At 46.1% G+C, this 26,332-nt stretch overlaps 1 protein-coding gene across 1 annotated transcript; it reads left to right on the top strand.

The window, feature by feature from the left end:
• The first annotated feature begins 1,286 nt into the window (after positions 1-1,286).
• On the top strand, positions 1,287-24,691 carry LOC133381269 (zinc finger protein 345-like). The gene is made up of 5 exons (XM_061620163.1): positions 1,287-1,436; positions 7,330-8,222; positions 10,529-10,655; positions 15,236-16,268; positions 23,949-24,691. Exons 2-5 carry the CDS (start codon positions 7,458-7,460, stop codon positions 24,586-24,588), a joined length of 2,565 nt encoding a protein of 854 aa, XP_061476147.1. The 5' UTR covers positions 1,287-1,436; positions 7,330-7,457; the 3' UTR covers positions 24,589-24,691.
• Positions 24,692-26,332: the final 1,641 nt, after the last annotated feature.

Genomic DNA, 26,332 nt, shown 5'->3' with positions numbered 1-26,332 from the left:
AAACGGGAGGGGGCAGCCCTTTCTGCGGAAGCTGAAGTCCTACACTGCTTCTCAGCCCTTTCTCCCAGGAAACCTGGGAGCAGGCCCGTAGCCAGCCTAAAAGTTCTGCGAAGTGGCCCCCAAAAAGTAAGGGGAGGGCAAACTCTGTAATAAATGTAATTATTTATTTTTGTAATAATTTGGGGGGGGAGAATTAGGGAGATGCACCCCCCCTTCCCTGCTATGGCCTGCCTGAGAGATCTGTGAGTGACAGTAATGTAACCTTTGCAAATACAGTACAGCAGGGGTGGAGAAACCTGTGCGGCCCTCCTGATCTTGCTAGACTACAACTCCAGTCATCCCTCACCTCTGGCCATACTGGCTGGGGCTGATGGGAGTTGAACAATAATGATCTGGAGAACCGCAGATTCCCCCAAACCTGACATAGGAAATCCCTCCATCTGTGTTGGAGGAGAGTTTTGCAGATACCATTAACTGCAAAAAAGACAAATAATTGGATGTTAGAACAAATTAAACCACAACTATCACTAGAAGCTAAAATGATGACATTGAGGTTATCATACTTTGGAAACATAATGGGAAGACATGATTCACAGGAAAAAATGGAAATGGACTGCCTTCAGGTCGATCCCGACTTATGGTGACCCTATGAATAGGGATTTCATGGTAAGCAGTATTCAGAGGGGGTCATTGCCTCCCTCTGAGGCTAGTGCTCCCCAGCTGGCTAGAACCTGCTCAGCTTGCCACAGCTGCACAAGCCAGCCCTTGGCCGCAACTGCTAGCTGGGGGGCAACTGAGCTACTTGGGACTATGCAGTTTGCCCACGGCTGCACAGGTGGCAGGGCATGTAACCCCCACTGTGGGGGTGATCTTTAACTGGCCCTTTACACCCAAGAGACACAAGCGGGGATTTGAACTCACAGAGTCTGGACTAGAAAAGACAATGATGCTGGGAAAAAACAGAAGAGAGTAGAAAACGAGGAAAGCCAAACAAGAGATGGATTGATTCCGTAAAGGAAGCCACAGACCTGAACTTACAAGAACTGAACAGGGTGGTTCATGACAGATGCTCTTGGAGGTCGCTAATTCATAGGGTCGCCATAAGTCGCAATCAACTTAACGGCACATAACAACAAAACTTTCATCATTCCCCCCTCATTCTTTTCATATCTTTGTTTCTCCCATGGGGCTGAGCACAGTCTCCTAGTCGGTTCTGGTTGTCTGCAAGGTTAAGGACAAAGCAGAACGAGTCGACTCCTAGAAAGGCTTGTTTGTGAATGGGGAGAGGTTAAGCCTGGAGTCACTTCCTGCTCCGCCTCTTCTTGGGGGAAAAGGGGGGAGGGGGAGGAGACAGTCACACACACACTCTAACGGTTTTGTATTTTTAGGTTGCATCTTCGGGAACGGGAAAGATCTTGTCTTTGGGCTGAGATCAGGTGAGCTCCTAACCAAGGACTTGGGGTGGTTGGGCGATGGAGCTGGGAGGGAGGGAGAGGTGCAGGCAGGCATCCATCCCTCTGTCTAGCGACGTAGGATGCTGCCTTATACAGACTCAGACTACTTGTCCATGTTGCTCAGTATCGTCTACACTGACTGGCAGCGGTCCTCCAGGGTTTCAAGCAGGGAGGTCTCTCCCGGCACTACCTGGAGATGTCGAGGATTAAACCTGGGACCTTCTACATGCAAAACAAATGCTCTACCCTTTAATGGCTGGTGGAATCAATTAAACAGTCCTTGCCTGCCTGATCTCCTAGGGAGATCAATCTCCAAGGTAGGTGCCACCTCAGAAAAAGCCCTTCTCCATGCTACTCTGAGGTAGGCATTTGCAGGCTCTAATATGGTAAAAAGGTCCTCTGCAGTTTGCAGTCTCTGGACTCGCCCATTCAAGAAAAGGCAACCGGCCAGGTAACCAGGTCCTGATCAGTTTAGAGTCCTTATAATTCTCTACTAAATAATAACAAAGAATACTATTTGTTCATTCTTAAGGTGCCATAAGACACCCCCCAGTGACTCTTACAGGAAATACCTGTAGGTACCCATGATTACATGGAGCTCTGCAAGCTGATTGTCATTACTTGATAATAACGGGTTGTGTCCAATGCTGGTCCTACTCAGAGTAGACCCATTGAAATGAGTAGGCCCAGCCAACTTGGGTTCATTAAATTCAATCGGTCTATTCTTGAGAAGGGCAATCGCTGGCTACAATTCAGTCTCTGGAGTCGTGGGAAGAAATGGGAAGCACTTCAGGGGGGGATGCATCATCAGTGGAGGAGTAGCCTTTAGTGGGTGTCCTATGACCGTCCCTAATTGCTCAGGGAACAATTGTGGGAATGTTTGCACTCCAGCTATTCTGCCAGCAGAGGAGGTTCTTTGTGTGGCTGGTCTTAAAAGCTTCTCAGCTTTACAGGGCGGGAGGACCAGGAAGAGGCTCCAGAGAGTAAGAGGTTAAAAGAAACATGAAAAGAGGCAGGCCGTTGGATCAGGCCAAAGGCCCATCTAGTCCAGCATCCTCTTCTCATGATGGCCAAATGGGAAGCCTGCAAGCAGGACCTGTGCAACAGCAGATCTCAATGAATTTAGAGGAATACTGCCTTCAAAGGTGGAGGTGGAACATAGGCATCAGGGTTAGTAGCCACTGATAGCCTTTATCCCCCATGAATTTGTTTAATCTTCTTTTAAAGCCATTCAGGTTGGTGGCCATTGCTGCCTCTATGCGCTATATGAAGAAGGGTCTCCTTCTCCTCACTGTATGGAGAAAGCTCTCCTTTTGTCTGTCCTGAATCTTCCAAATTCAGCTGCTTTGCATGGGGTGGCGAGCCTAGAATCAATCGGTTGAAGGAAGAGCTCAGAACAGTTAATGCATAGGAGAAGAACCTAAGAGGAAAAGGGTAGAGGAGGCAGAGAAAATAGGCAATTTTCACAGACTGATTGGAATAAAGCATTAAAATGTTTTGCTGTAGTTTATTTATACTGTGCCATTTGTATCCCTGGCCCTTTACGGAGCGTCGTAGACAAAAAAAAAAAACAGGTCCTTGACACTAAGGAGCTTAAAATCTAGAACAGTCACAGTAGAAGATGACAGAGGCTGAAGTACTCTATTAGAGGGACCAAGGAAAAGGCTTCCTATGCTGTGCCCACCCTATACAGCAATGGTGGGGAATCTGTGGTTGGTCAGATGTTGCTGGACGCCATCTCGCACCAACAAGGCAGCACGGCCACTAGTCGGGTATGATGGGGGTTGCAATCCAACAACATCTGCAAGTAAGGGCTTCCTGCAGGTACGATTTCATCAGGAGGTCCTTTCCATACAACATAAGAATCGGGCCTTTCGTGTTGTGGCACCTACCCCTTTGGAATTCATTCTCCTTAAATATCAGACAGGCACCTCCTCTGTTATCTTTCCCACTGAAGACCTTCCTCTTCCAACATCCCTTTTAAGTAGAGACTTTTATCCTAGTCTGCATCTGTATTGGAATGGTTTTTAAGATGTTTTTAAACATGTTTATTTTTTTAAAAAAGTTTTGTTTTTAAGATGTTTTTAAAGATGCTTTGTTTTTATGATTTTTTAAAAGATGGTTTGTTTTTAAGATATTTTATAGATGTTTTTAGAGTTTTGTCATTTGTTTGCTGCCCTGGGCTTCTTCTCGGAGGAAGGGTGGGATATAAAATTTAATCATCATCATCATCATCTGGAGGGCCACAGGTTACCTACCCCTCCTTTAGGCTAATAGCAAACTCAGTTGTGCCATATGTGAAGCAGTGACCGTCAGTTGCTCTAGATCAGTGGTTTCCCCCCCTTTTAAGCTCGAAATATTGTGTGATCCCCCCACACTAATTGTAAATTTAGCCTCTGTTAATTGAAAACATCACATCTCCAAATATCCTTTTCCATTAAAAGCTCCCTGCAGACAGGGAGGTGTTGCTTTCTTTTCTTAATGCAAAGGTCCCATCAAATTGGGATCCCATCCCCCCCCAACTGTCTGAAGATATACAGTCCTGTCTCCCAACACCAGTGGATTACAGGGTTGGAATAAGATCCATGTTCAAATCCCCACCCAGCTGTGAAGCCCACTGGGTGATCTTGGGCCAGACACAGTCTCTCAGCCTGACCTACCTCACAGGGTTGGTGTATGGAAAAATGGAAGGGAGGGAACCATGTGCACCACCTTGAGCAACTTGGATGGAAAGGTGGGATATAAATGCAATAATAATTAAATAAATAAATACATTTCAGCTGCAGTATGTGCACCTCAGCCAATCTGCTGAGCTTTTAAAAAATTATTATAATAATCAATAAGCAGCTTGTGGTGGAGATGCTAGGCTGTGAAGACAAAAGGGTGGATAAGTTGAAGAGGGGGTTAGTGTTTTTAAGCCTTGGGATGATAATCAGAACTGATGGCTTGGTTAGCGTGCACTTGGGGAATGTGAGTGAAGCAGAAGACATCAGTGCCCGCATGCACACAAGCACACCTGCCCCTCCTGCAAGGATCTGCAGGCTTGCATGCATTTGGGCATGTGGGAGGAGGGAAGCCCTCAACTGCCACAGCATCTCTGAAAGAGAGATTGGGGGGGTGGAGTGTAGATGGAAGAAAGAGGACACTGACACACAGACTTAGCCTCAGAGATAGGGGGCGAGCAAGTCCTGAGCTTCCTCACTGCTCCTTGGCTTTGTCTGGGCCGAAGGTGAGATCTGGGCAGCCTCGCAAACAAGAATAATTTTTTAAAGGAGGTGGCAATGAATCAGGAGCCAAGAAAGGCAGGCAAGGGGAAAGCAGCCTTTCCTTGCAGCCTTGCTTCTTTTTGCCTCATGAAAAACCCTCTCCTCTCGTTCTGAGTAAGGCCGTTGTCAGCAGCAGCAGTGCAAGGAGACAGGGGTCGGGATAGCAATCCCCTCTTCTCCTGGTAGCACCTCCTTCAGCTTCCTTTGGCATCTGCCACATGTTTTGTCGGCAGATGCCTGCGCTCTGTACGCCTGAAAGATGCTCTGGTGCTTCAGCAAAAGTCCTCCCCTCTCATTTCGAGGAAGGGAGAGATGTCGTCTGCAGTAGCAGTGGAGACCAGATAGTGTCCAGGGAGTGAAGACTTTAAAAAATAAATAAATAATTCACTTCTTTACTGTTTGCAGCCGCCTCTGGATTACTTCATGGCCCCCCTGGGGGTCACAGCCCCCAGGTTGGGAACCACTGCTCTAATGTCATGTAAAGACATACCTTTTTGCCCAGCCTTTCCATGATCCATAAGATTGGGCCCTGTTTTACACGTACATGTTTCTTGAATACTCTCTTTTACTCATAGTAGGCCCATTAAAATGAATGATCATGACTACCGTAGGTCCATTCATTTCAGTGGGTCTGCTCTGAGTAAAGTTGAGTTTAATCCAACCCTCTTGTTTCATTTGCTTTTTATATATATATTAATGGATATTGTTTTTATTATTGTACATAGGATACACCACCTAGAGAGTTATGGAAATATAAAGCAGTTTAGAAATACTTTCAAATTAATTAAATATATTAAAATTAATTATCTAATTAATTCAAGAGGCAGCTGGACAGCCATCTGTCTGGAACTCCTTGATTTGGATTCCTGCATTGAACAGATGGTTGGACTTGATGGCCTTATAGGCCCCTTCCAACTCTACTATTCTATGATTCTATGTAGCCAAAGTGGCACCATCTTTGCACAAGAGGAAGTTACTACTACTACTACTACTACTACTGTATTTATTCCCACGCTTCACCAGCAGGTCCCAGGGAAGGTTACTACAGTTTAAAATTTATTAAAAACATGTAAAACAAATTGCATTGTCATTATCATATAGACCAGTTGTGGGGTAACTATGGCCCCCCAGATGTTGCTGGACTATAATTCCCGTCATCCCTGGCCATGGGCCATCCTGACTAGGGCTAATGGGAGCTGGACTCCAACATCTGGCCCACATCTGGGGGGATCTCAAGATTTGCAGAAGCTCCTACTTGGCCGGTCAGCTCCAGAAGGTGGTGCTTGGGGAACGTTGCTCGGCACCCTGGACTCTCCAGTAGGGGATTCCACAGGGGTCAGTTCTGTCCCCCATGCTGTTCAACATCTACATGAAACCGTTGGCTGCGGTCATCCGGAGCTTTGGAGTGTGTTGCCATCAGTATGCTGATGACACACAGCTCTATTTCTCCTTTTCATCTTCAGGCGAGGCTGTCAATGTGCTGAACCGGTGACTGGCTGCAACAATGGACTGGATGAGGGCTAATAAACTGAGGCTCAATCCAGACAAGACTGAGATTCTATTAGTGGGTGGTTCTTCTGACCAGATGGTGGATGTCCAACCTGTCCTGGATGGGGTTGCACTCCCCCTGAAGGAGCAGGTTCGTAGCTTGGGGGTTCTCCTAGAAGCATTTCTGTCACTTGAGGTTCAGGTAGCCTCGGTGGCCTGGAGTGCCTTCTACCAACTTCAGTTGGTGGCCCAGCTATACCCCTATCTGGACTAGGATAATCTGGCTTCAGTTGTCCATGCTCTGGTAACCTCCAAGTTAGATTACTGCAATGCGCTCTACGTGGGGCTGCCTTTGAAGATGGTTCGGAAACTGCAGCTTGTGCAAAATGCAGCAGGCAGATTGGTAACAGGGACCAGATGGTTCGAACATATAAAACCAATTCTGGCCCACTTGCATTGGCTGCCTGTATGTTTCCGAGCTCGATTCAAGGTGCTGATTTTAACCTATAAGGCTTGGGACCACAATACCTGATGGAACGCCTCTCCCGACACGAACCCACCTGTACACTGCGCTCAACATCAATGGCCCTCCTCTAAGTGCCTACTTGGAGGGAAGCTGGGAGTCTGGCAACAAGGGAGAGGGCCTTCTCAGTGGTAGCCCCCAAATTATGGAATGATCTCCTTGACGAGGTGCGCCTGGAGCCATCACTGTTATCTTTTCAGCGCCAGGTCAAGACTTTCCTCTTCTCCCAGGCATTTTAGCATGTGTTCTTAAATTGCTTTTTAAAATGTGTTTTTAAATTTGTATATTTGTTTTTAATGTTTTTAATAGTTGTAAACGCCCAGAGAGCTTCGGCTATGGGATGGTATATATATGCAATAATAATAATAATTTTTTTTAAACCCAAAGGGTGGGGGAAACCCCACAAATAGCCCAGTCAGGACTGAGCATGCCCTGTGGGAATAGAATGCTAACTGACTTACTGGGGGGGGATGGAATGGAGTATCCTGAAGAGGTATACCTGGCAGGCTGGAACTGTGAACAGGTGCATAGTTCTGCACTGCAAAATTTTGTTGCAGGTGCTCTCAGGTTCTGAAATATTGTTTCTTTTTTTCCTCAGGCAGAGCACCAGCCGTTGTCCCTGCATCCGCTAGTATCAAGCTGTGAACTCTGGAGGGCCTGTCATTTGCTGTTTCATTGGAAAGGCAAGTTCTGCCAATTCAGGCCAACCTTGGCCTGAGAACTAAGATGGCAGCAGAGCACGGAGATGCGTCCGATTCTGGCTTCCCCCCAGAGACTATGACAAAGCTGGGAGTGAAGACAGAGAAGCAGGACCTGGTGGTCTCTGAACCAGGGAATGGCACAGGAAAAGTACCTCATGCTACCCAGCCTGGGGTTACAAAGGGATTCTGGGAAGGAGGTGCACTGGAACACATTAAACAGGAGCCTGAGGGGACGCTGCAAGGTTGCTGGGAGGCCCAGTGGCAGCAGTTTCTCAGGGAGGTACATTCTCCTCACTCAGAACGAGGGACCTCCCCCCAGCCAAGGTTAGGACCGAGGGATGCTTCTCAGGCTGATTTGCCTCCGTTGGAGGGAGTACCTGAGGCCAGGCTGCAGCTGAAAGGAGAGGAGGGCCCCCGACTCCTGCCCGGTTTGAGCTCGGAATCCTGTAGAAGCCCAGCGGCCAAAGATGAGGCCATTTCCAGGACGGTGAAGGAAGAGAACCTGGACGCAGAGAGCGTCCGCCAGCATTTCAGGCAGTTCCGCTACCAAGAGGGCAAGGGCCCCCGCGAGGTTTGCAGCCAGCTCCGGGACCTTTGCCACGAGTGGCTGCAGCCGGAGAGACGCACAAAGGAGCAGATCCTGGAGCTGCTGGTTCTGGAGCAGTTTCTGACCGTCCTACCAGCAGTAATCCAGAACTGGGTCAGGGAAAGAAGCCCAGAGTCCTGCTCACAAGCAGTGGGCCTGGCTGAGGAGTTCCTGCTGCAGCGATCACGAGAGCAGGAGGAGGAGGTGAGAACATTTCCAGGCTACTGCTGTACCAAATAGTCCCACACGGGTTATAAGAACATCAGAAGAGGCCAAAGGCCCATCTCGGCCATCGTCCTGTTCTCAAGGTGGCCAAGCAGATGCCCCAATGGGAAGCCTGCAAGCAGGTCCTGAGCACAAGAGCACTTTCCCTTCCTGCAGCATATACTGCCTCTGACTGTGGAGGTAGAACATAGCCATTGTGGCTAGTAGCCATGGATAGCTTTATCCTCCACAAATTACTCTAATAGTCTTGAATGGCCATCACTACCTCTTGTGGGTGTTAATTCCATAGTTTAACTACGGTCACAAATTCCATAATTTGTGGTCACATCTACAGCATACCTTTAAAATACTCTTATACCACTTTTTCAGCCATGGCTTCCCCCCAATGGAATCCTGGGAACTCTAGTTTGCCAATGGTCGTTGTCAGGAGACCCCTCTCAGAGGTACATTTCCCAACACCCTTAGCAAACGACAGTAGCCAGGATTCTTTGAGGGAAGCCATAACTGTTACAGTGTTCCAACAGTGCTTTAAATGCATAGCGTGGATATGACCTGCGTGTTGTATGAAGAATTCCTTTCTTTTGTCTGCCCTGAAGTTTCCAACATTCCGCCTCATTGGATGTCGTTGAGTTCTAATATTATTAGAGAATGGGGAAAAACTTCTACCTATCCATTTTCTCCACAACATGCATAATTTTATATTCTTCTGTCATGTCACCTCTCACTCTCCTTTTCTCCAATCTAAAGAGCCCCAAATGCTGCAGCCTTTCCTCATAGAGGAGTTGCCCCATCCCCTTGATCATTTTAGATGCCCTTTTGTACTTTTGACATTACATCTTTGGTTTTCTTAAATAATATTTTCATGCTGTGTGTTTGACGGTGCTTAGCTATCAGGTCTTGGGGTGCGCATCTTTTGTCAGTTCCCAAAGTGCAAAAGAACCCCAAACAGTTACAGGTGGTCTTAATCCTGTATACTGGGGGTGGCTTACCTGTGACCCTCCAGATGTCACTGGACTCCAACTCCCATCATCCCTGACTATTTGGCTAGGCTGGCTGCGGCAGATGGGAGCTGGAGTCCAACAATGTCTGGAGGGCTGGACGATCCTTACCGCTGTTATATGGCAAAAGCAAATTCATTCTCCATGTGGATCTTTTTTGTAGCCAAAACAGCACCATCCACGCACAAGAGGGAGGTACCAGCAGGCCTGGGGAAACTGCACAGTTTACAAAAAAAACTTCAGGGGGAGGGGAATAGAAACCCAAACAAACAGATGAGGACTGAGCATGCTCAGTGGGCATGGAATGTTGGCTGAATGGGGAGGAACAGAAAACGAGAGGGGGGGAATTGAATGGAGTATCCTGGAAGAAGTGTGGCTGGCTGGCTGGAACCCTCAACAGGAGCACTTCACGCGGCAACATTTCGTTACAGGTCCCACTTGTATGTAACTGTTGGGTCAAACATTTTAAAGCAAACCTTTCACAGCTCAAATGAGCAAATGCAGTGGCTAGGTTGCTGATGGGGAAGATGGCCAACAGCATACGACAGCTCTGCTGAAGCATCGGGTACCCACATGCTACATGCCAGGTCTGGGGCACTTCTGTTGATATACAAAGCCCTGAGCAACTTGGGTCCAGGATATCTTAAGGACCGCCTGGGCCCTTATATCCCTGCCCGATCGCTGAGATCATCCAGTTACAGAGGCCCAACTGGCTTCCAATAGAAGTTGGGCATTGAGTGTCACCAGTCCTGTGCTGTGGAACTCTGTCCTCCAGCAGAGATCCACTGCTGACTTTCAGGCATCTCTTGGAAGACCTTTTTATGCTGACAGGCCTTTGTTGTTGTTGTGCGCCTTCAAGTCGATTATGACTTATGGTGACCCTATGAATCAGCAACCTCCAATAGCATCTGACAGGAACCATCCAGATCTTACAAGTTCAAGTATGATAACCTCAGTTTCATCATTTTAGCTTCTAGTGATAGTTCTGGTTTAATTTGTTCTAACACCCAATTATTTGTCTTTTTCGCAGTCCATGGTATCCGCAAAGCTCTCCTCCAACACCACATTTCAAATGAGTTGTTTTTTCTCTTACCCGCTTTTTTCACTGTCCAACTTTCACATCCGCTGTGAATAAATAAATTCACAGATGCTGATGTCTGCAAAGCATGGCACTGCTGAAAGGCACAGAGGCAGCAGCTCCTAACGCAGTTGGTCACTCAACCTGTAAGCACTGCCCTCCTAGTGTTTACCTTCTGCCCTGTATGTGATTCTCCCTGTTTTTTCAAGGTGTCGGGGACATCCAAGGAGGTGGCTTCCAGTTCCTCAGAGGCAGAGAAGGCTCCATTGGATGCCTGGCAGGCGATGCTCTTCAAGGAGGTCAAGCAGGAGGGGGACAGAGATACCACCTGTGCAGGTAAGGATGCTTTCCACCCTGGTACTAGCAGCAATTACACAGAGAGGTGGGAGAATGCTTTCCTTCTTTCCATAGTGCCAGAATGCATTATGCACAAATAAAGGAATATACGGACGGTTTGCATAATTTGTACAGGTTGCAGAACTGAGCTTTTCTTGACACAGTTTTTTTTTAAAAAAATCTTCATATCACTCCTTCTAATTCTGAAATCACATACTGAGCGTCAAGCAGAATTGGGTGCCCAGATGTGTGTGTGGAAGTGTCTAGCTGAACTCTGGAATTGGCTCCCACAAGAGGCAGTGATGGCCACCAACTTGGATGGCTTTAAAAGAGGATTGGACAAACATAAGAACATAAGAAGAGCCTGCTGGATCAGGCCAGTGGCCCATCTAGTCCAGCATCCTGTTCTCACAGTGGCCAACCAGGTGCCTGGGGGAAGCCCGCAAGCAGGACCCGAGTGCAAGAACACTCTCCCCTCCTGAGGCTTCCGGCAACTGGTTTTCAGAAGCATGCTGCCTCTGACTAGGGTGGCAGAGCACAGCCATAACGGCTAGTAGCCATTGATAGCCCTGTCCTCCATGAACTTGTCTAATCTTCTTTTAAAGCCATCCAAGCTGGTGGCCATTACTGCATCTTGTGGGAGCAAATTCCATAGTTTAACTATGCGCTGAGTAAAGAAGTACTTCCTTTTGTCTGTCCTGAATCTTCCAACATTCAGCTTTTTGAATGTCTACAAGTTCTAGTATTATGAGAGAGGGAGAAAAGCTTTTCTCTATCCACTTTCTCAATGCCATGCATAATTTTATACACTTCTGTCATGTCTCCTCTGACCCGCCTTTTCTCTAAACTAAAAAGCCCCAAATGCTGCAACCTTTCCTCGTAAGGGAGTCGCTCCATCCCCTTGATCATTCTGGTTGCCCTCTTCTGAACCTTTTCCAACTCTATAATATCCTTTTTGAGATGAGGCGACCAGAACTGTACACAGTATTCCAAATGCGGCCGCACCATAGATTTATACAACGGCATTATGATATCGGCTGTTTTATTTTCAATACCTTTCCTAATTTATTTATTTTATTTATTTATTTATTCGATTTCTTAGTCGCTCATCTGGCTGGCTACCCAGCCACTCTGAGCGACGTACAAAGCAAAAAACATATAAAACATCAAAAACACCAAACACTAAGCAAGAAAGCTAAACAATAACATAAAAACTAATTCCGTTACAATAAGGCTTCTCATCTGTATAGTCCGAAATGTGCGCCTTCAGATGGAAACTCGTGATGTGAGTCTTCCCACCCTTGCACAAAGACCGGTGTGGGTGATAGTCCATATGCAAGACCGAAAAACAACACCCCCTCTTGATCTCAGCATCCAACATCCGGTACATTCAGCGGGGGGTGGGGCGCAGCAAACAAACCCCTTAAAGTCGCGACTAAGAGGGAAGTTCTCTTTAGAAGCCAAAAACAAAGGCATTAAGATGTAAACACTGCCGATATTAAGGGCAAGCAGACAGAGGTCAGATGGTAAGATAGTGGCGGCTGCAGGGGCGCTCCCCCGCCCTCAGCATTCACCGAAAGATCATCGCAACAGCATGTTGCTCCCAGGGACAGGCCGCGGCATCAGACCCACCGAAAGGCCACAGCCCCAGCCCAGCTCCAGCCCGGCTCGGCGCGACAGCGGCGGTGGCGGCGGCAGTAGCCCGGCGCAGACGAAAGCACCAAGCTGCATCCCGGTAAGGTACGAGGGAGACAGCATAAAGAGGGGGGAGGCTGCCCCGTATTTCCAATATGTTGTAGCCTCCAGCTAGCATGGAATTTGCCTTTTTCACAGCTGCTGCACACTGGGTCGACATTTTCATCGTGCTGTCCACTACAACCCTGAGGTCTCTCTCCTGGTCGGTCACTGCCAGTTCAGACCCCATGAGCGTATATGTGAAATTAAGATTTTTTGCTCCAATATGCATAATTTTACACTTGTTTATATTGAATTGCATTTGCCATTTTTCCACCCATTCACTCAGTTTGGAGAGGTCTTTTTGGAGCTCTTCGTAATCCCTTTTTGTTTTAACAACCCTGAACAATTTAGTGTCGTCAGCAAACTTGGCCACTTCACTGCTCACTCCTAATTCTAGGTCATTAATGAACAAGTTGAAAAGTACAGGTCCCAATACGGATCCTTGAGGGACTCCACTTTCTACAGCCCTCCATTGGGAGAACTGTCCGTTTATTCCTACTCTCTGCTTTCTGCTTCTTAACCAATTCCTTATCCACAAGAGGACCTCTCCTCTTATTCCATGACTGCTAAGCTTCCTCAGAAGTCTTTGGTGAGGTACCTTTTCGAAAGCTTTTTGAAAGTCTAAGTACACTATGTCCACTGGATCACCTCTATCTATATGCTTGTTGACACTCTCAAAGAATTCTAGTAGGTTACTGAGACAGGACTTTCCCTTGCAGAAGCCATGCTGGCTCTGCTTCAGCAAGGCTTGTTCTTCTATGTGCTTAGTTAATCTAGCTTTAATAATACTTTCTACCAGTTTTCCAGGGACAGAAGTTAAGCTAACTGGCCTGTAATTTCCGGGATCCCCTCTGGATCCCTTTTTGAATATTGGCGTTACATTTGCCACTTTCCAGTCCTCAGGCACGGAGGAGGACCCGAGGGACAAGTTACATATTTTAGTTAGCAGATCAGCAATTTCACCTTTGAGTTCTTTGAGAACTCTCGGGTGGATGCCATCCGGGCCCGGTGATTTGTCAGTTTTTATATTGTCCATTAAGCTTAGAACTTCCTCTCTCGTTACCACTATTTGTCTCAGTTCCTCAGAATCCCTTCCTGCAAATGTTAGTTCAGTTTCAGGGATCTGCCCTATATCTTCCACTCTGAAGACAGATGCAAAGAATTCATTTAGCTTCTCTGCAATCTCCTTATCGTTCTTTAGTACACCTTTGACTCCCTTATCATCCAAGGGATGGAAGAGAAGGCTGTCAATGGCTAGTAGCCAGGATGGCTATGCTCGGCCTCCATAGTTGGAGGCAATATATGCTTCTGAATACCAGTTGCTGGAAACTGCAGGAGGGGAGAGTGCTGTTGCGCTCAGGTCTTGCTTGGGGGCTTCCCATTGAGACATCTGGTTGGCCACTATGAGAACAGGATGCTAGATTAAGTAGGTCTTTGGCCTGATCCAACAGCCAGGCTTTTCTTATGAGGGAAGGTATTGGCACACTCAGGGAAACTGAGAATTGCAGAAATCACTTAAAGGAGGCAACACCCACCCCCAGCAGCCCAATGAGGACTGAGCATGCTCAGTAGCCACAGACTGTTCAGTGACTGGTGCGGGAAATGGAAAACTAGGGGTGGGGGGAAATGAAATGGCTGGCTGGAAAAAGACCCTGGTGCTGTGACTTGGCCATTTTCACAGCGTATACCAAATGTGTGTAATTTCATGTTTTTGTAAAATCTGCTTTTAAAATGGCTATTTTATATATTTATTTCTATTACTGATTTTGGTTTCCAACACTTCTGTTGTACTCGGCTTTGGAAACATTTGTTGGGAAGTAGTTTATAAATGATTAAATAAACACATCTGGGATAGGGAAGATGGATCTTTGAAAAGGGATCAAAGGTGTTCAAAGTTTTTCTTCTGTTCTTATGTGCCTTCAAGTCGATTACGACTTATGGCGACCCTATGAATCAGTGACCTCCAAGAGCATCTGTCATGAACCACCCTGCTCAGATCTTATAAGGTCAGGTCTGTGGCTTCCTTTATGGAATCAATCCATCTCTTGTTTGGCCTTCCTCTTTTTCTTCTCCCTTTTGTTTTTCCCAGCATTATTGTATTTTCTAGGGAGTCATGTCTTCTCATGATGTGTCCAAAGTATGATAACCTCAGTTTCATCATTTTAGCTTCTAGTGACAGTTCTGGTTTAATTTGTTCTAACACCCAATTATTTGTCTTTTTCACAGTCCGTGGTATGTGCAAAGCTCTCCTCCAATACCACATTTCAAATATGAAATGAAATTCAAATGGAGAGGGCGGGGAAAAGGTGCTGAGTTCCTCACAAGAGGGGCAAAGGCAGAAATTGTCCCTCTCGCTTTCTTAGGAACATAGGAGGTTGTCTTATGCCAAGTCAGACAGTTGCTCCACCTAGCTCAGGATCATCTACAGTGACCGGCAGCGGCTCTCCAGGATTTTAGGGAGGGATTTTCCCACCAATCCCACCTGGAGATGCCGGGATTGAACGCGTGACCTTCTGCATGCAAAGCAGATGTTCTACCACTGAGCTATGGCCCCTCCCCAAAGGGCTAGGAACCCAGGACACTGTCCTACACTCAGTCAGACCGTTGGTCCATCTACCTCAGTGTTGTCTACAAGTGACTGGCAGCAGCTCTCCCGGGTTTCAGGAAGGATTCTCTCCCAGCTCTACCTGAAGAAGCTGGGGACTGAACCCGGGATCTTCTGCATGCAAAGCAGGTGCTCTCCCACTGAGCTATGGCCTTCTCTTCTGATGCTGAGCCTGGCCTGTGGTTCCCTTATTCCCTAGCACAGAGAGACTCATATTTGGACTCTCTGCTTCTTCCAGCAGATGATAAGAAGAGGCCATGTGAGATGGAGCAAAACTGGCCAGGACATCCTGGGGAAGAGGATCCACGTGGGATGTTGGCAGGAGGAGAGACACAGAGCACTGCCCAGTGCCTGGATGAGGGAGCAACATCTGAGATCCAGCAGGGAAACCACTCTGGAAAGGAAGGGGACGCAGTCACAAATTCTTGGGGAAACAAGAAGGGTCTGGTGGAAAATGCAATCCAGAATGGGATCCTTGTGAGCGAGGGAGCAAAGGCTGGTTCTGAATGTGGGAACATGTTTGGACACGATTCTGAAAATGAAAGAAGCCACACACAAGAGAAACTGTGCATGTGCCCAATCTGTGGGCAAAGCCTTAGCAGGAGAACTGGTCTCATTATACACCAGAGGATCCACACAGGAGAGAAGCCGTATAACTGCCTGGACTGTCGGAAAAGCTTTCGGCACAAGTCAGTTCTTATTCGACACCAAAGAATCCACACGGGAGAGAAACCGCACAAATGCCCCGACTGTGCCAAAAGCTTCCGGGACAGATCGGCTTTGGATGTACACCGGAGGACCCACACGAGGGAAAAACCATATCAGTGTTCAGACTGTGGGAAAAGCTTTAGCCATCGCTCCAACCTTATCACACATGAGCGAATCCACACGGGAGAGAAGCCGTTTAAGTGCTTGGATTGCGAGAAGAGCTTCAGCGATCGATCGTCCCTTACAGCTCACAAGAGGGCCCACACAGGAGAGAGACCCTATAAATGCTCAGAGTGTGGGAAAAGCTTTTCTCAGAGCTCCAGCCTTCTTTCACATCAAAGAATCCATACAGGGGAGAAACCTCATGAATGCCCAGACTGTGTGAAAAGCTTCCGGGACAAATCAGCTTTCTTTGTGCACAGGAGAACCCACACAAGAGAGAAACCATATAACTGCTCCGGCTGTGGGAAAAGCTTTAGCCATCGCTCCAACCTTAACACACACGAAAGGATCCATACAGGAGAGAAACCATATAAGTGCTCGGACTGTGGGAAGAGCTTCACTCAGAGACCAAGTCTTACTGCACACGAGAGAATCCACTCAAAAAAGACATTGTAGAACTGCTGAGAGTTGGGAACAGCTTCAGTGCTGGAGCAGTCCATGGCTGACATTAGGATACTACATCTGTCTTTGTTGAGTGCCTTCTCCCATAATGTACCTGTTTGAATTTTAAGATCCTCTTCAGAAGCCCTGTTTAGAGTGTCCCTACCAAATGAAGGGAGGTGGGTAACTACTAGGATGGGTGGGTGGAACCTTTGGGCCTCCAGATGTTGCTGAACTACATCTCCCATCACCCCAGCAAGAATGGCCTATGGCAAAGGATGATGGTAGTTGTAGGTCAACAACATCTGGAGGGCCAAATGTTCCCCACACCTGCACTAGGGAGAGGACCTTTTCAGAAGAGGCACCCTGGTTATGAAATATGCAGCAAGGTTTTATTTGCCTGGTGCCATCTTTGTGGTCTTTTCAGCACTGGATGAAGACCTTACTATTCACCTATGCCTTTTAAATAACTGATGTTTTATAGTCTGAGCCTCTCAGTTATCAACTGAGTTTTAATTTGCTTTTCTTAATTGTGTTTCAGGTTTTAATTAATTTGTTTATAGTTTTTGTTATTTTATATTGTATTTTAAATGTGGTTTTTTGCTTTGCTGCCCAGAGATGTCTTGTCATGGGCTGGCTGTATAAATACGAAAAGTAAATTAATCAATAAATTGTTTTGCTGCAGAAGACCTGGCTTTGAGTCCCCACTCAGCCACAAAGCCTATTGGATGAGCTTGGGTCCGTCACTTTCTCTCAGCCAAACCTACCTCACAGGGCTGTTGCCAAATAAATTAGTACAGGGGCCATGCAGAGATATGTGAAGGCCCAGGAGGAATAAAGGAAAAATTCAGGGGGAACTATTTCTCCCTCCTTTTTTCCCAATTTTGTTGGGGAGAACTGGAAAATTCAGGGGGGACAGAAAAAAAGTTAAATCTGAAATTTTCCAGTTTTCTTTTCAGGCCACATCTCTAGCCGTGCATGCTGGTTTGCTGTCCTGACTTCTTTGGAGGGAGGGTGGGATAAAAATGTAACAAAGTAAATAAAAATCAAATTATTTTCACAAAGAACAATAGCTAACAGTCACGAGATTGGGTCCATTCAAAAGTCAGCTGTTTCCCCTTCTGCAGTGTAAAAGAAGCAAATGTAAAGAAAAATATTTCAGATCAGTTCACCACTATGGTTGCCAACTTTTAAACCAGACTCTGCAGCTATGACTTTAAGCAGCAGCTTACTGTGCGTCAATGAGCAGGCAATAAGCTTTTTTCCCTCCTTCCTTCAAATCCCTCCAAAGACCCCCCTTTTTGCGAGGCTTTAAATTGGGGGACAAGGAACCTTTTTTTAGCCAGAGGGCCACATTCCTTTCTGGGCAACCTTCCAGGGGCCACAAGCCATGGGTGGGTGCGGTCAGAGGCAAAAAGTGGGCAGATGTGACTTTTCCCTTTGTACAGTAGGTTACATTCCAGCTTTGCCAAAGCCAGAGATTTCTGGGTACAGACATCCCATGCACATCTCCATCCTCCATCCAGGCACGCAAGAGGCAAGATCATTGCTTGTTTGTTTATTTGTTTTATTAGATTTATATCCCGCCATTCCTCCCAGTAGGAGCCCAGGGCGGCAGTTCAAGGACACATTTCAGCTGGGCAAAACCACTGGAGGGGAGCGTGAAGTCAGGCTGGTGAGGGGTGTGGCTAGAGAAGAGAGTCCTGAGGGCCAAGTGCAGAGGCCTAGAGGTTGCATGTAGAGGTTGCAAGTTCAAAACCTGACAGCTCCAGTTAAAAAGAAAGTAAAAAAAGGATAAAGTAGCTAGATGATCAAACGGTAACATTGCTTTCCTCTGTGGTATTAATATAGGGGTGGGGAGCCTTTGGCCCTCCAGATGTTGCTGAACTACAACTCCCTTGAGCCCTAGCAAGCATGGCCCTCACATGTATTTAATTTATTATGTAACCTCATTTATGAATCTCTTCCTGTAAAATATCTCAAAGGGATTTCACAATGAAAACATCAGCAATAAAAAGAACTAACACAGATTCATATATAGAATAATAAAAACAACAATCGCAGCCACTTCAGATTCAATACAGCAGGGTTAGAGAACGTTGTTCAGTCAGAGGGCCGCATTCCTTTCTCAGCATTGTTCTGAGGGCCATGTGGGTGGAGCCAAAGGGAAAAGTGGGTGCAGCAATGAAGGTAAATTTCACCTTTGTGCAGTGGGCTAGTTTCTACACACACTCACACATACCCCTTTCTAGCCTCCAGACCAGCCTTTCCCAACCAGTGTGCCTCCAGGTGTTGTTGGACCACAACTCCCATCAGCCTCAGCCAGCATTGCCAATGGTCAGGAAAGATGGGAATTGTGGTCCCACAACATCTGGAGGCACATTGGTTGGGAAAGGCTGCTCCAGGCAAGCAAAAGGCATCAGGGTTCAAGGATGCGGCCTAGCAGGCAAAAACACAGAGGGTCCAAAGTGGAGCCAGTGAGGGATGTAGCTTGGGGAGAGTTCTAAGGGCCAGATGTAGAGGCCTGGAGGGCCACCCCCAGGCTTGAGGCTCCCACCCCTTGCAGTACAGACTGAGATAAAGATCTCCACTTAAAAGGCTGGTTGGGTATATAAATGCAATAAATAAAGAAAAGGAAGGTCTTCAATAGGCACTCAAAAGAGTTGGCATCTGTCTTATGTGTCCCAAGACGGAGTTCTAAAGGGTTTTCTCCACCACACTAAAGGCCTGATTCCACCGTCATACCATATAGCATTTGTCTAATCCCCTTTTCAAGCCTTCTGTGCCTGAGGCTTTCCCCAGAGAATCCTGGGGAATTTGTTAAGCGTTGTTAGGAGACCCCTATTTCCCTCACAAGCTCCAGTTCCCAGAGTTCCCTGAGAAGAGGGATTGACTGTTAAACCACTCTGGGAATTGCAGCTCAGTGAGGGGAATTAGATGTCTCCTAACAACTCTCAGCATCCTTAACAAACAACAGTTCCCAGGATTCTTTGGAGAATGCCATGACTGTTTGTAGAACTTAGTTGGATACAATCTGCTGTATATTTTAGAAAGTTGTTTGTTTGCTATGTATTGGGACACCTCTTAAGGTATCCTAACCAAATTTTGCATTCTGGTTCCTGAAATTAAGGGAGCAGGTTTTCATCTTCTCTTTGGATACAATTGGACACCATTTGGAATCAAGATGGCAAATGGAACCATTTGAAACTGCACTGATTTTGGGGGGGGGGTTCTTAAAATTTCCAAGCATCGTCAGGTATGAGGCTGCTTTGTTGTTGTTATATACCTTCGAGTCAAGTATGACTTACGGCGCTAGTATGCACTAAATTTAAGTTGTCCATTCATCATAACATATAACACTAAAGATAAATAGTTTCATGCTGGAGTCTCCCTTCGCAATGCTTTTGTCCCTGAGTAGGGGATTTGAACCTGGGTACCCCAGCCCTAGTCACATTCTAACCCAGGTGTGGGGAAGCTTTGGCCTTCCAGATGTTGCTGAACTACAACTCCCATCATCCCCAGCAAGCACGGCCAATGGCCAGGGATGATGGGAGGTGTAGTTCAGCAACATCTAGAGAGCCAAATGTTCCCCTCGCCTGATCCAGGAGGCAGCCTACCAGATGGTGCTTTGCCCCTCAGACTTGGAGCCATCTCTGATGACAGTGCAGAGTGAGGCGACTGTCTCAGGTGGTAGATCTTGCCATTACGCTTTGTCATCACACGGCATGTCCTGGGCCCCCTAATTTGACCTGCTGCCTCAGGTGTGAACATAAGAACATAAGAAGAGCCTGCTGGATCAGGCCAGTGGCCCATCTAGTCCAGCATCCTGTTCTCACAGTGGCCAACCAGGTGCCTGGGGGAAGCCCGCAAGCAGGACCCGAGTGCAAGAACACTCTCCCCTCCTGAGGCTTCCGGCAACTGGTTTTCAGAAGCATGCTGCCTCTGACTAGGGTGGCAGAGCACAGCCATAACGGCTAGTAGCCATTGATAGCCCTGTCCTCCATGAACTTGTCTAATCTTCTTTTAAAGCCATCCAAGCTGGTGGCCATTACTGCATCTTGTGGGAGCAAATTCCATAGTTTAACTATGCACTGAGTAAAGAAGTACTTCCTTTTGTCTGTCCTGAATCTTCCAACATTCAGCTTTTTGAATGTCTACAAGTTCTAGTATTATGAGAGAGGGAGAAAAACTTTTCTCTATCCACTTTCTCAATGCCATGCATAATTTTATACACTTCTGTCATGTCTCCTCTGACCCGCCTTTTCTCTAAACTAAAAAGCCCCAAATGCTGCAACCTTTCCTCGTAAGGGAGTCGCTCCATCCCCTTGATCATTCTGGTTGCCCTCTTCTGAACCTTTTCCAACTCTATAATATCCTTTTTGAGATGAGGCGACCAGAACTGTACACAGTATTCCAAATGCGGCCGCGCCATAGATTTATACAACGGCATTATGATATCGGCTGTTTTATTTTCAATACCTTTCCTAATTATCGCTAGCATGGAATTTGCCTTTTTCACAGCTGCCGCACACTGGGTCGACATTTTCATCGTGCTGTCCACTACAACCCCGAGGTCTCTCTCCTGGTCGGTCACCGCCAGTTCAGACCCCATGAGCGTATATGTGAAATTCAGATTTTTTGCTCCAATATGCATAATTTTACACTTGTTTATATTGAATTGCATTTGCCATTTTTCCACCCATTCACTCAGTTTGGAGAGGTCTTTTTGGAGCTCTTCGCAATCCCTTTTTGTTTTAACAACCCTGAACAATTTAGTGTCGTCAGCAAACTTGGCCACTTCACTGCTCACTCCTAGTGTGGTGGAAGGTACTATCCCTCACCAGGGTTGAAACAAGATTCATGCCTGTCCAGTTGGCTTCTGTATGTGAAACAGGGAGTGGGTGCCATCTTGTCTTTTGCCTCATCTGGAGGGCCAAAGGTTCTCCATACCCACTCTAACTTTGGTTAACGTTCTTCTTTCTCCATTCTCTCACAGCATACAATTTGGGAATTGCTATCTGAAGTGTTGTTTTGTTTGCTTGCTTTGCTGCATTTCTATCCTACCTGTTCCTCCAGGGCGTTATACTTAAGACTCTCCCCCCCCTCCCCATGAGATAGGTCAGGCTGAGAGAGATATTGACTCACTAGCCCAATGTCACCTAGTGTGCTTTGTGCTTGTGTGGGGATTTGAACCCCGCCCCTGCCTCCAATCCGAGTCTGACACACTAACCAAATCCCCACTGTGAGATTTTTATATCCTCCCTTCTCCCAATGGTCCTGGGTTGGCATGTTTGGTTCAGCTCCTCCACCATCCGTTTATCCTCACAGCCACCCTGTGAGGTCTGAGTGTGATTAGTGGGGGACAGAAGGGGTTCTTCTCAGCCTTCTTTCCCATTCACTTATTTATTTAAGATACCCAGGGCTCTCTTTTTTTTTTTTGACAGTACTTAACGGTACAGAGTACCGTCACCTCTTTTTTTGCTGCCCGTGGCAGCCGTTTTGTGCTGACACCCACAGTACTTTAATCAATATATGAGTACCGGCACCCCATGGATAGATAGATAGATAGATAGATAGATAGATAGATAGATAGATAGATAGATAGATAGATAGATAGATAGATAGATAGATAGAAAATAAAATGTACTTCCTTCAAGTCGATTCCGACTTATGGCAACCCTATGAATAGTGTTTTCATGAGGCTGAGAGGCAGGGACTGGCCCAAGGTCACCCAGTGAGCTTCATGGCTGTGTGGGGATTCGAACCCTGGTCTCCCAGGTTGTAGTCCAACACCTTAACCACTACACCACACTGGCTCTCTAGATAGATAGAAAGACAACCAAAAAAGTACTCAGGATATCTGTATACTGCTTTGTAGACCCCTGGCCTCAAAGGGCTCAAAAGCAGCTTACAAAATATTCCCATCATAAAAATCACACTTGAATGTAGAATAAAAAACAGGGAAGGGCCTATAGCTCAGTGGTTGGAGCATCTGCCTTGCATGCAGAAGGTCCCAGGTTCAATCCCCAATGGCATCTCCAGGTAGGACTGGGAAGACTCCATGGCTGAAACCCTGGAGAGCCGCTGCCAGTCAGAGTAGACAATACTTACCTAGATGGATCGATGATCTGATTCAGTATAAGGCAACTTCCTCTTTCAACAAACCTTTTAAGTAGAGACCTTATCCCAGGCTGCATCTGTGTTGAAATTACTTTTTTAGGTGTGTTTAAAGCTTTTTTAAAAAGATGTTTTAAAATGCTTTGTTTTAATATGTTTTAAAGATGTTTTGTTTTAAAGTCTTTTGTTTTTAACACGTTTTAGAGTAATTTTTTTTAGTGTTTTTGTTTGCCACCATGGGCTCCTTCCGGGACAAAGGGTGGGATATACATTTAATAAATAAATAAATAATAAACTTATGTTCCTAACAGAATGCCCACCCTCCCACCTGCCTTAGCTATTGTTTTTGTAATGTTAAAGGGAGTCAAGATTTGGCTAAACTTAGAGAGAACTTGGCCTATGTATTTCATCAAGCACCCCCTCATCATCTCCCCACCCCAGTATAACTGGAGCTCTGGGGTGTTTACCCATGCCCACACAGCAGCACGTTTCATGGCTGAGTGGGAATTTGAACCCACACCTCCTCTGCATCTGGTCTGACACTCTAACCTAGGAGTGGGGAACCTGCTGTGGCCCTCCAGGTGTTGCTCCCATCAGCCCCATCCAGCTCCCATCAGCCCCATCCAGCATGGCCAGTGGTCAGGGAAGGCCACTGAGTATCTGGAGAGCAAAAGGCTCCCCATTGCTGGCTTAAAAACTGAATGTTTCAATTAATATTTAAATATTAGGGGTCTGTACAAGCAACAGGGTTACATATTTATGGATGTCTACGGGCCAAAAGTAATCATAAGAACCTAAGAAGAGCCTGACTGCTGGATCAGGCCAATGGCCCATCTAGCCTACCACTGCTATCCATGCCGGCTAATTTGTTTAAGACAATTCAATTATGCAAGGACAAACTATGTGACAAAATCATATCTAGTTTGCCCCTATCCTGGAAGGGCTGTAGCCCAGTGGTAGAGCATCTGAAGGTTCCAGATTCAATCCCCAGCACCTCCAGATACGGCTGGGAGAGGCTCCCTGGAGAGCCTCTGCCAGTCAGTATGGACCATACTGAGCTAGAAGAATCAATTATCTGATTCAGTATAAGGCAGCTTCCTATGTTCTGATGCCCCCTTTTTGAACTGACATTTGGAATTTCTTCTTGTCCAAGCAGATGATAAGAGGCATTGGGAGGAAGAGACAGACCAGATGGAAACCACTAGGGAATTGCAACTGTATTGCATCCTGTCAGGAAGTGCCAAGCAAAACATTTCCCAGCATTTGGACCAGGGAGAAGCTTCCGTGAGTCAGCAAGGAAGTCCTCCAAATAAGGAAAGAGAAGAGTCCATTGTTTGTTGCCAACAGGTCTACAAGCCATGCGACAACAGACACACGCAACAAAGGATTGCCAAAGGTGGGAGAGAGAGGACTTGCTTGGAATGTGGGAAAGCCTTTCGGTGGAGAGCTGAGCTTGTTGCCCATGAAAGAATGCACACTGGAGATAAACCATACGAATGTTTGGACTGCGGCCGAAGCTTCAGTTATAAATCACGCCTTATTGCTCATAAAAAAATGCACACAGGGGAAAAGCCTTATAAGTGCCCAGACTGTGGGAAAAGCTTCAGCCGGCAGCCATACCTCATCGCACACGAGAGAGTCCACACGGGAGAGAAGCCATACATGTGCTCTGAGTGCGGGAGGAACTTCAGCGACAGATCGAATTTAAATACACACAAGAGGACCCATACTGGGGAAAAACCGTATCGATGTTCACATTGTGGGAAAAGCTTCAGCCAGAGCTCAACCTGCATGAAACATGAACGGATCCACACGGGAGAGAAACCATATAAATGCTCGATCTGTGGGAAGAGCTTCTACCAGCGATCGCAGCTGATCAACCACGAGAGGATCCACACGGGAGAAAAGCCGTACAAGTGCTCCGTCTGTGGAAAAAAGTTCAGCAGGAGAACGGACCTTGTAACTCATCAGAGAAGACACACAGGAGAGAAACCATATACATGCTTGGAGTGTGGGAAGAGCTTCAGCGCTGGATCAAGTCTCAATGAGCATAAGAGAATGCACACAGGGGAGAAAGTGTATAGATATTCATACTGTGGGAAAAGTTTTGCTCACCTTGCAGACTGCATGAAACAGGAAAGAACCCACACAACACAAGAATAATTGTACCAGTGCATGGCATAAGACAAAAACGTTTGGTTGGATCCCAGACTGTGGGTGCTCCATGTTTAAATAAATAAATAAAATTATAAGTTGAATTCTGCAACATGCCTACATTATGCAAATTTGACACATTCTGTATGTTATTCCTCTTATTTTGCATGTTCTTTTTTTTCACTTAAGACACACACAGAGAGAGAGAGAGAGAGAGAGATTTAGCATCTTGGCTTTGGAGTTTCAGCAGACATTGCCCCCAGACTTTCAAGCATACCTTTGCCCCCACAAGGACTAGAAATTTGAATTATTCTAAAAAGATTCTGGGGCCATTTTACGCTGTGGCACAACAGCAACAACACTCAGCCCAGATTGTCCCTTGCTTCTTATAAAATATAAAAGAATTCACACTGTCAAGGAACCAAATGAGCATTCTGACCGTGGTGGAAAGAGGTTTATTCAGAAGCTGGGCCTCATTGTGCGTTTGAGAAGCACAATAAGGGGGAGGGGTTGGAGATTCAGGAAATTCTGAGTCCTGTGGTGCCTGAAAGTCTAAGAAATGTATTATGGCATAAGGTTCCATGTACTACAATCCGCTATAAGATTTATTTATTGCATTTATATACTGCCCCATAGCCTAAGTTCTCTGGGCGGTTTACAACAATTAAGAACATTAAAAACAAGTATACAAATATATGCCATACCAAATTAAAACCCGTAAAAACCGATAAGCCAGTTAAAAACACATGCTATTAGATGCAAGAAGTGCTGTCCTGAGCAGCAGGTATATGTAAACAGTGGCATTGGTGGGGAATTGTAAACAGGCTACAAGGAAATGAAATTCAGAAAAAGTACAGTCAGTTATTGATTTCTCTGATGGGCAGCTCGTTGGAACAGTTTTGAAACTGTAACATAGATAAAGATAGCTTTTGTTGTTGTTATTATTCACAATATGAACTTGCTCTTTGTCCAAATTGCTTGTGGTGGTGTACACAACTCCTTCCATTTTATCCTCACAACAACCCTGTGACGTTGATTAGGCTGAGAGAGCTGATGACTAGCCAAAGATTGCTACATGACAACTCAGTAGAGTAGGGTTTGTTGTTGTTGTTATGTGCCTACAAGTTGATTTCGACTTATGGTGACCCTAGGAATCAGTGACCTCCAATAGCATCTGTCATGAACCACAGTGTTCAGATCTTGTAAGTTCTGGTCTGTGGCTTCCTTTATGGAATCAATCCATGTTTGGCCTTCCTCTTTTTCTACTCCCTGCTGTTTTTCCCAGCATTATTGTCTTTTCTAGTGAATCTTGTGTTCTTTCCTCTTTAACTTTCATCACCATTTGTTTCAAATCATTACTGGTTTCTGCTAGTAGTATGGTATCATCGGCATATCTTAAATTATTGATATTTCTCCCTCCAATTTTCACACGTACTTCATCTTGGTCCAGTCCCATTTTCCATATGATATGTTCTGCGTATAGATTAAACAAATAGGGTGATCTACACAATCAAGGGCTTTGCTGTAATCTATAAAGCACAGGATGATTTCCTTCTGATATTCCTTGGTCCGTTCCATTATTCAACGTATGTTTGCAATATGATCTCTGGTACCTCTTCCTTTTCTGAATCAAGCTTGGACATTGACATTTCTCGCTCCATATATGCAACAACAACAAAACTTTATTGCATATGGCCATAGGCCTTTGCAAAATACGACATAACACAAATACACATCGAAAGGCTAAAAAGTT

The sequence above is a fragment of the Rhineura floridana genome, chromosome 3, assembly GCF_030035675.1.
Source record: "Rhineura floridana isolate rRhiFlo1 chromosome 3, rRhiFlo1.hap2, whole genome shotgun sequence".
Classification (NCBI taxonomy): Eukaryota; Metazoa; Chordata; class Lepidosauria; order Squamata; family Rhineuridae; genus Rhineura; species Rhineura floridana.
The sequence above is the reverse complement of the archived record's forward strand: the minus strand, read 5'-3'. Positions and strand labels throughout refer to the sequence as shown.

Coding starts and splice junctions, on each gene's coding strand:
- LOC133381269 (XM_061620163.1), top strand. CDS start 7,458: ATGGCAGCAGAGCACGGAGATGCGTCCGATTCTGGCTTCCCCCCAGAG. Junction 10,656..15,235: donor CAGAGATACCACCTGTGCAG/GTAAGGATGCTT, acceptor TGCTTCTTCCAG/CAGATGATAAGAAGAGGCCA. Junction 16,269..23,948: donor GACTGTGGGAAGAGCTTCAC/TCAGAGACCAAG, acceptor CCGAAGCTTCAG/TTATAAATCACGCCTTATTG.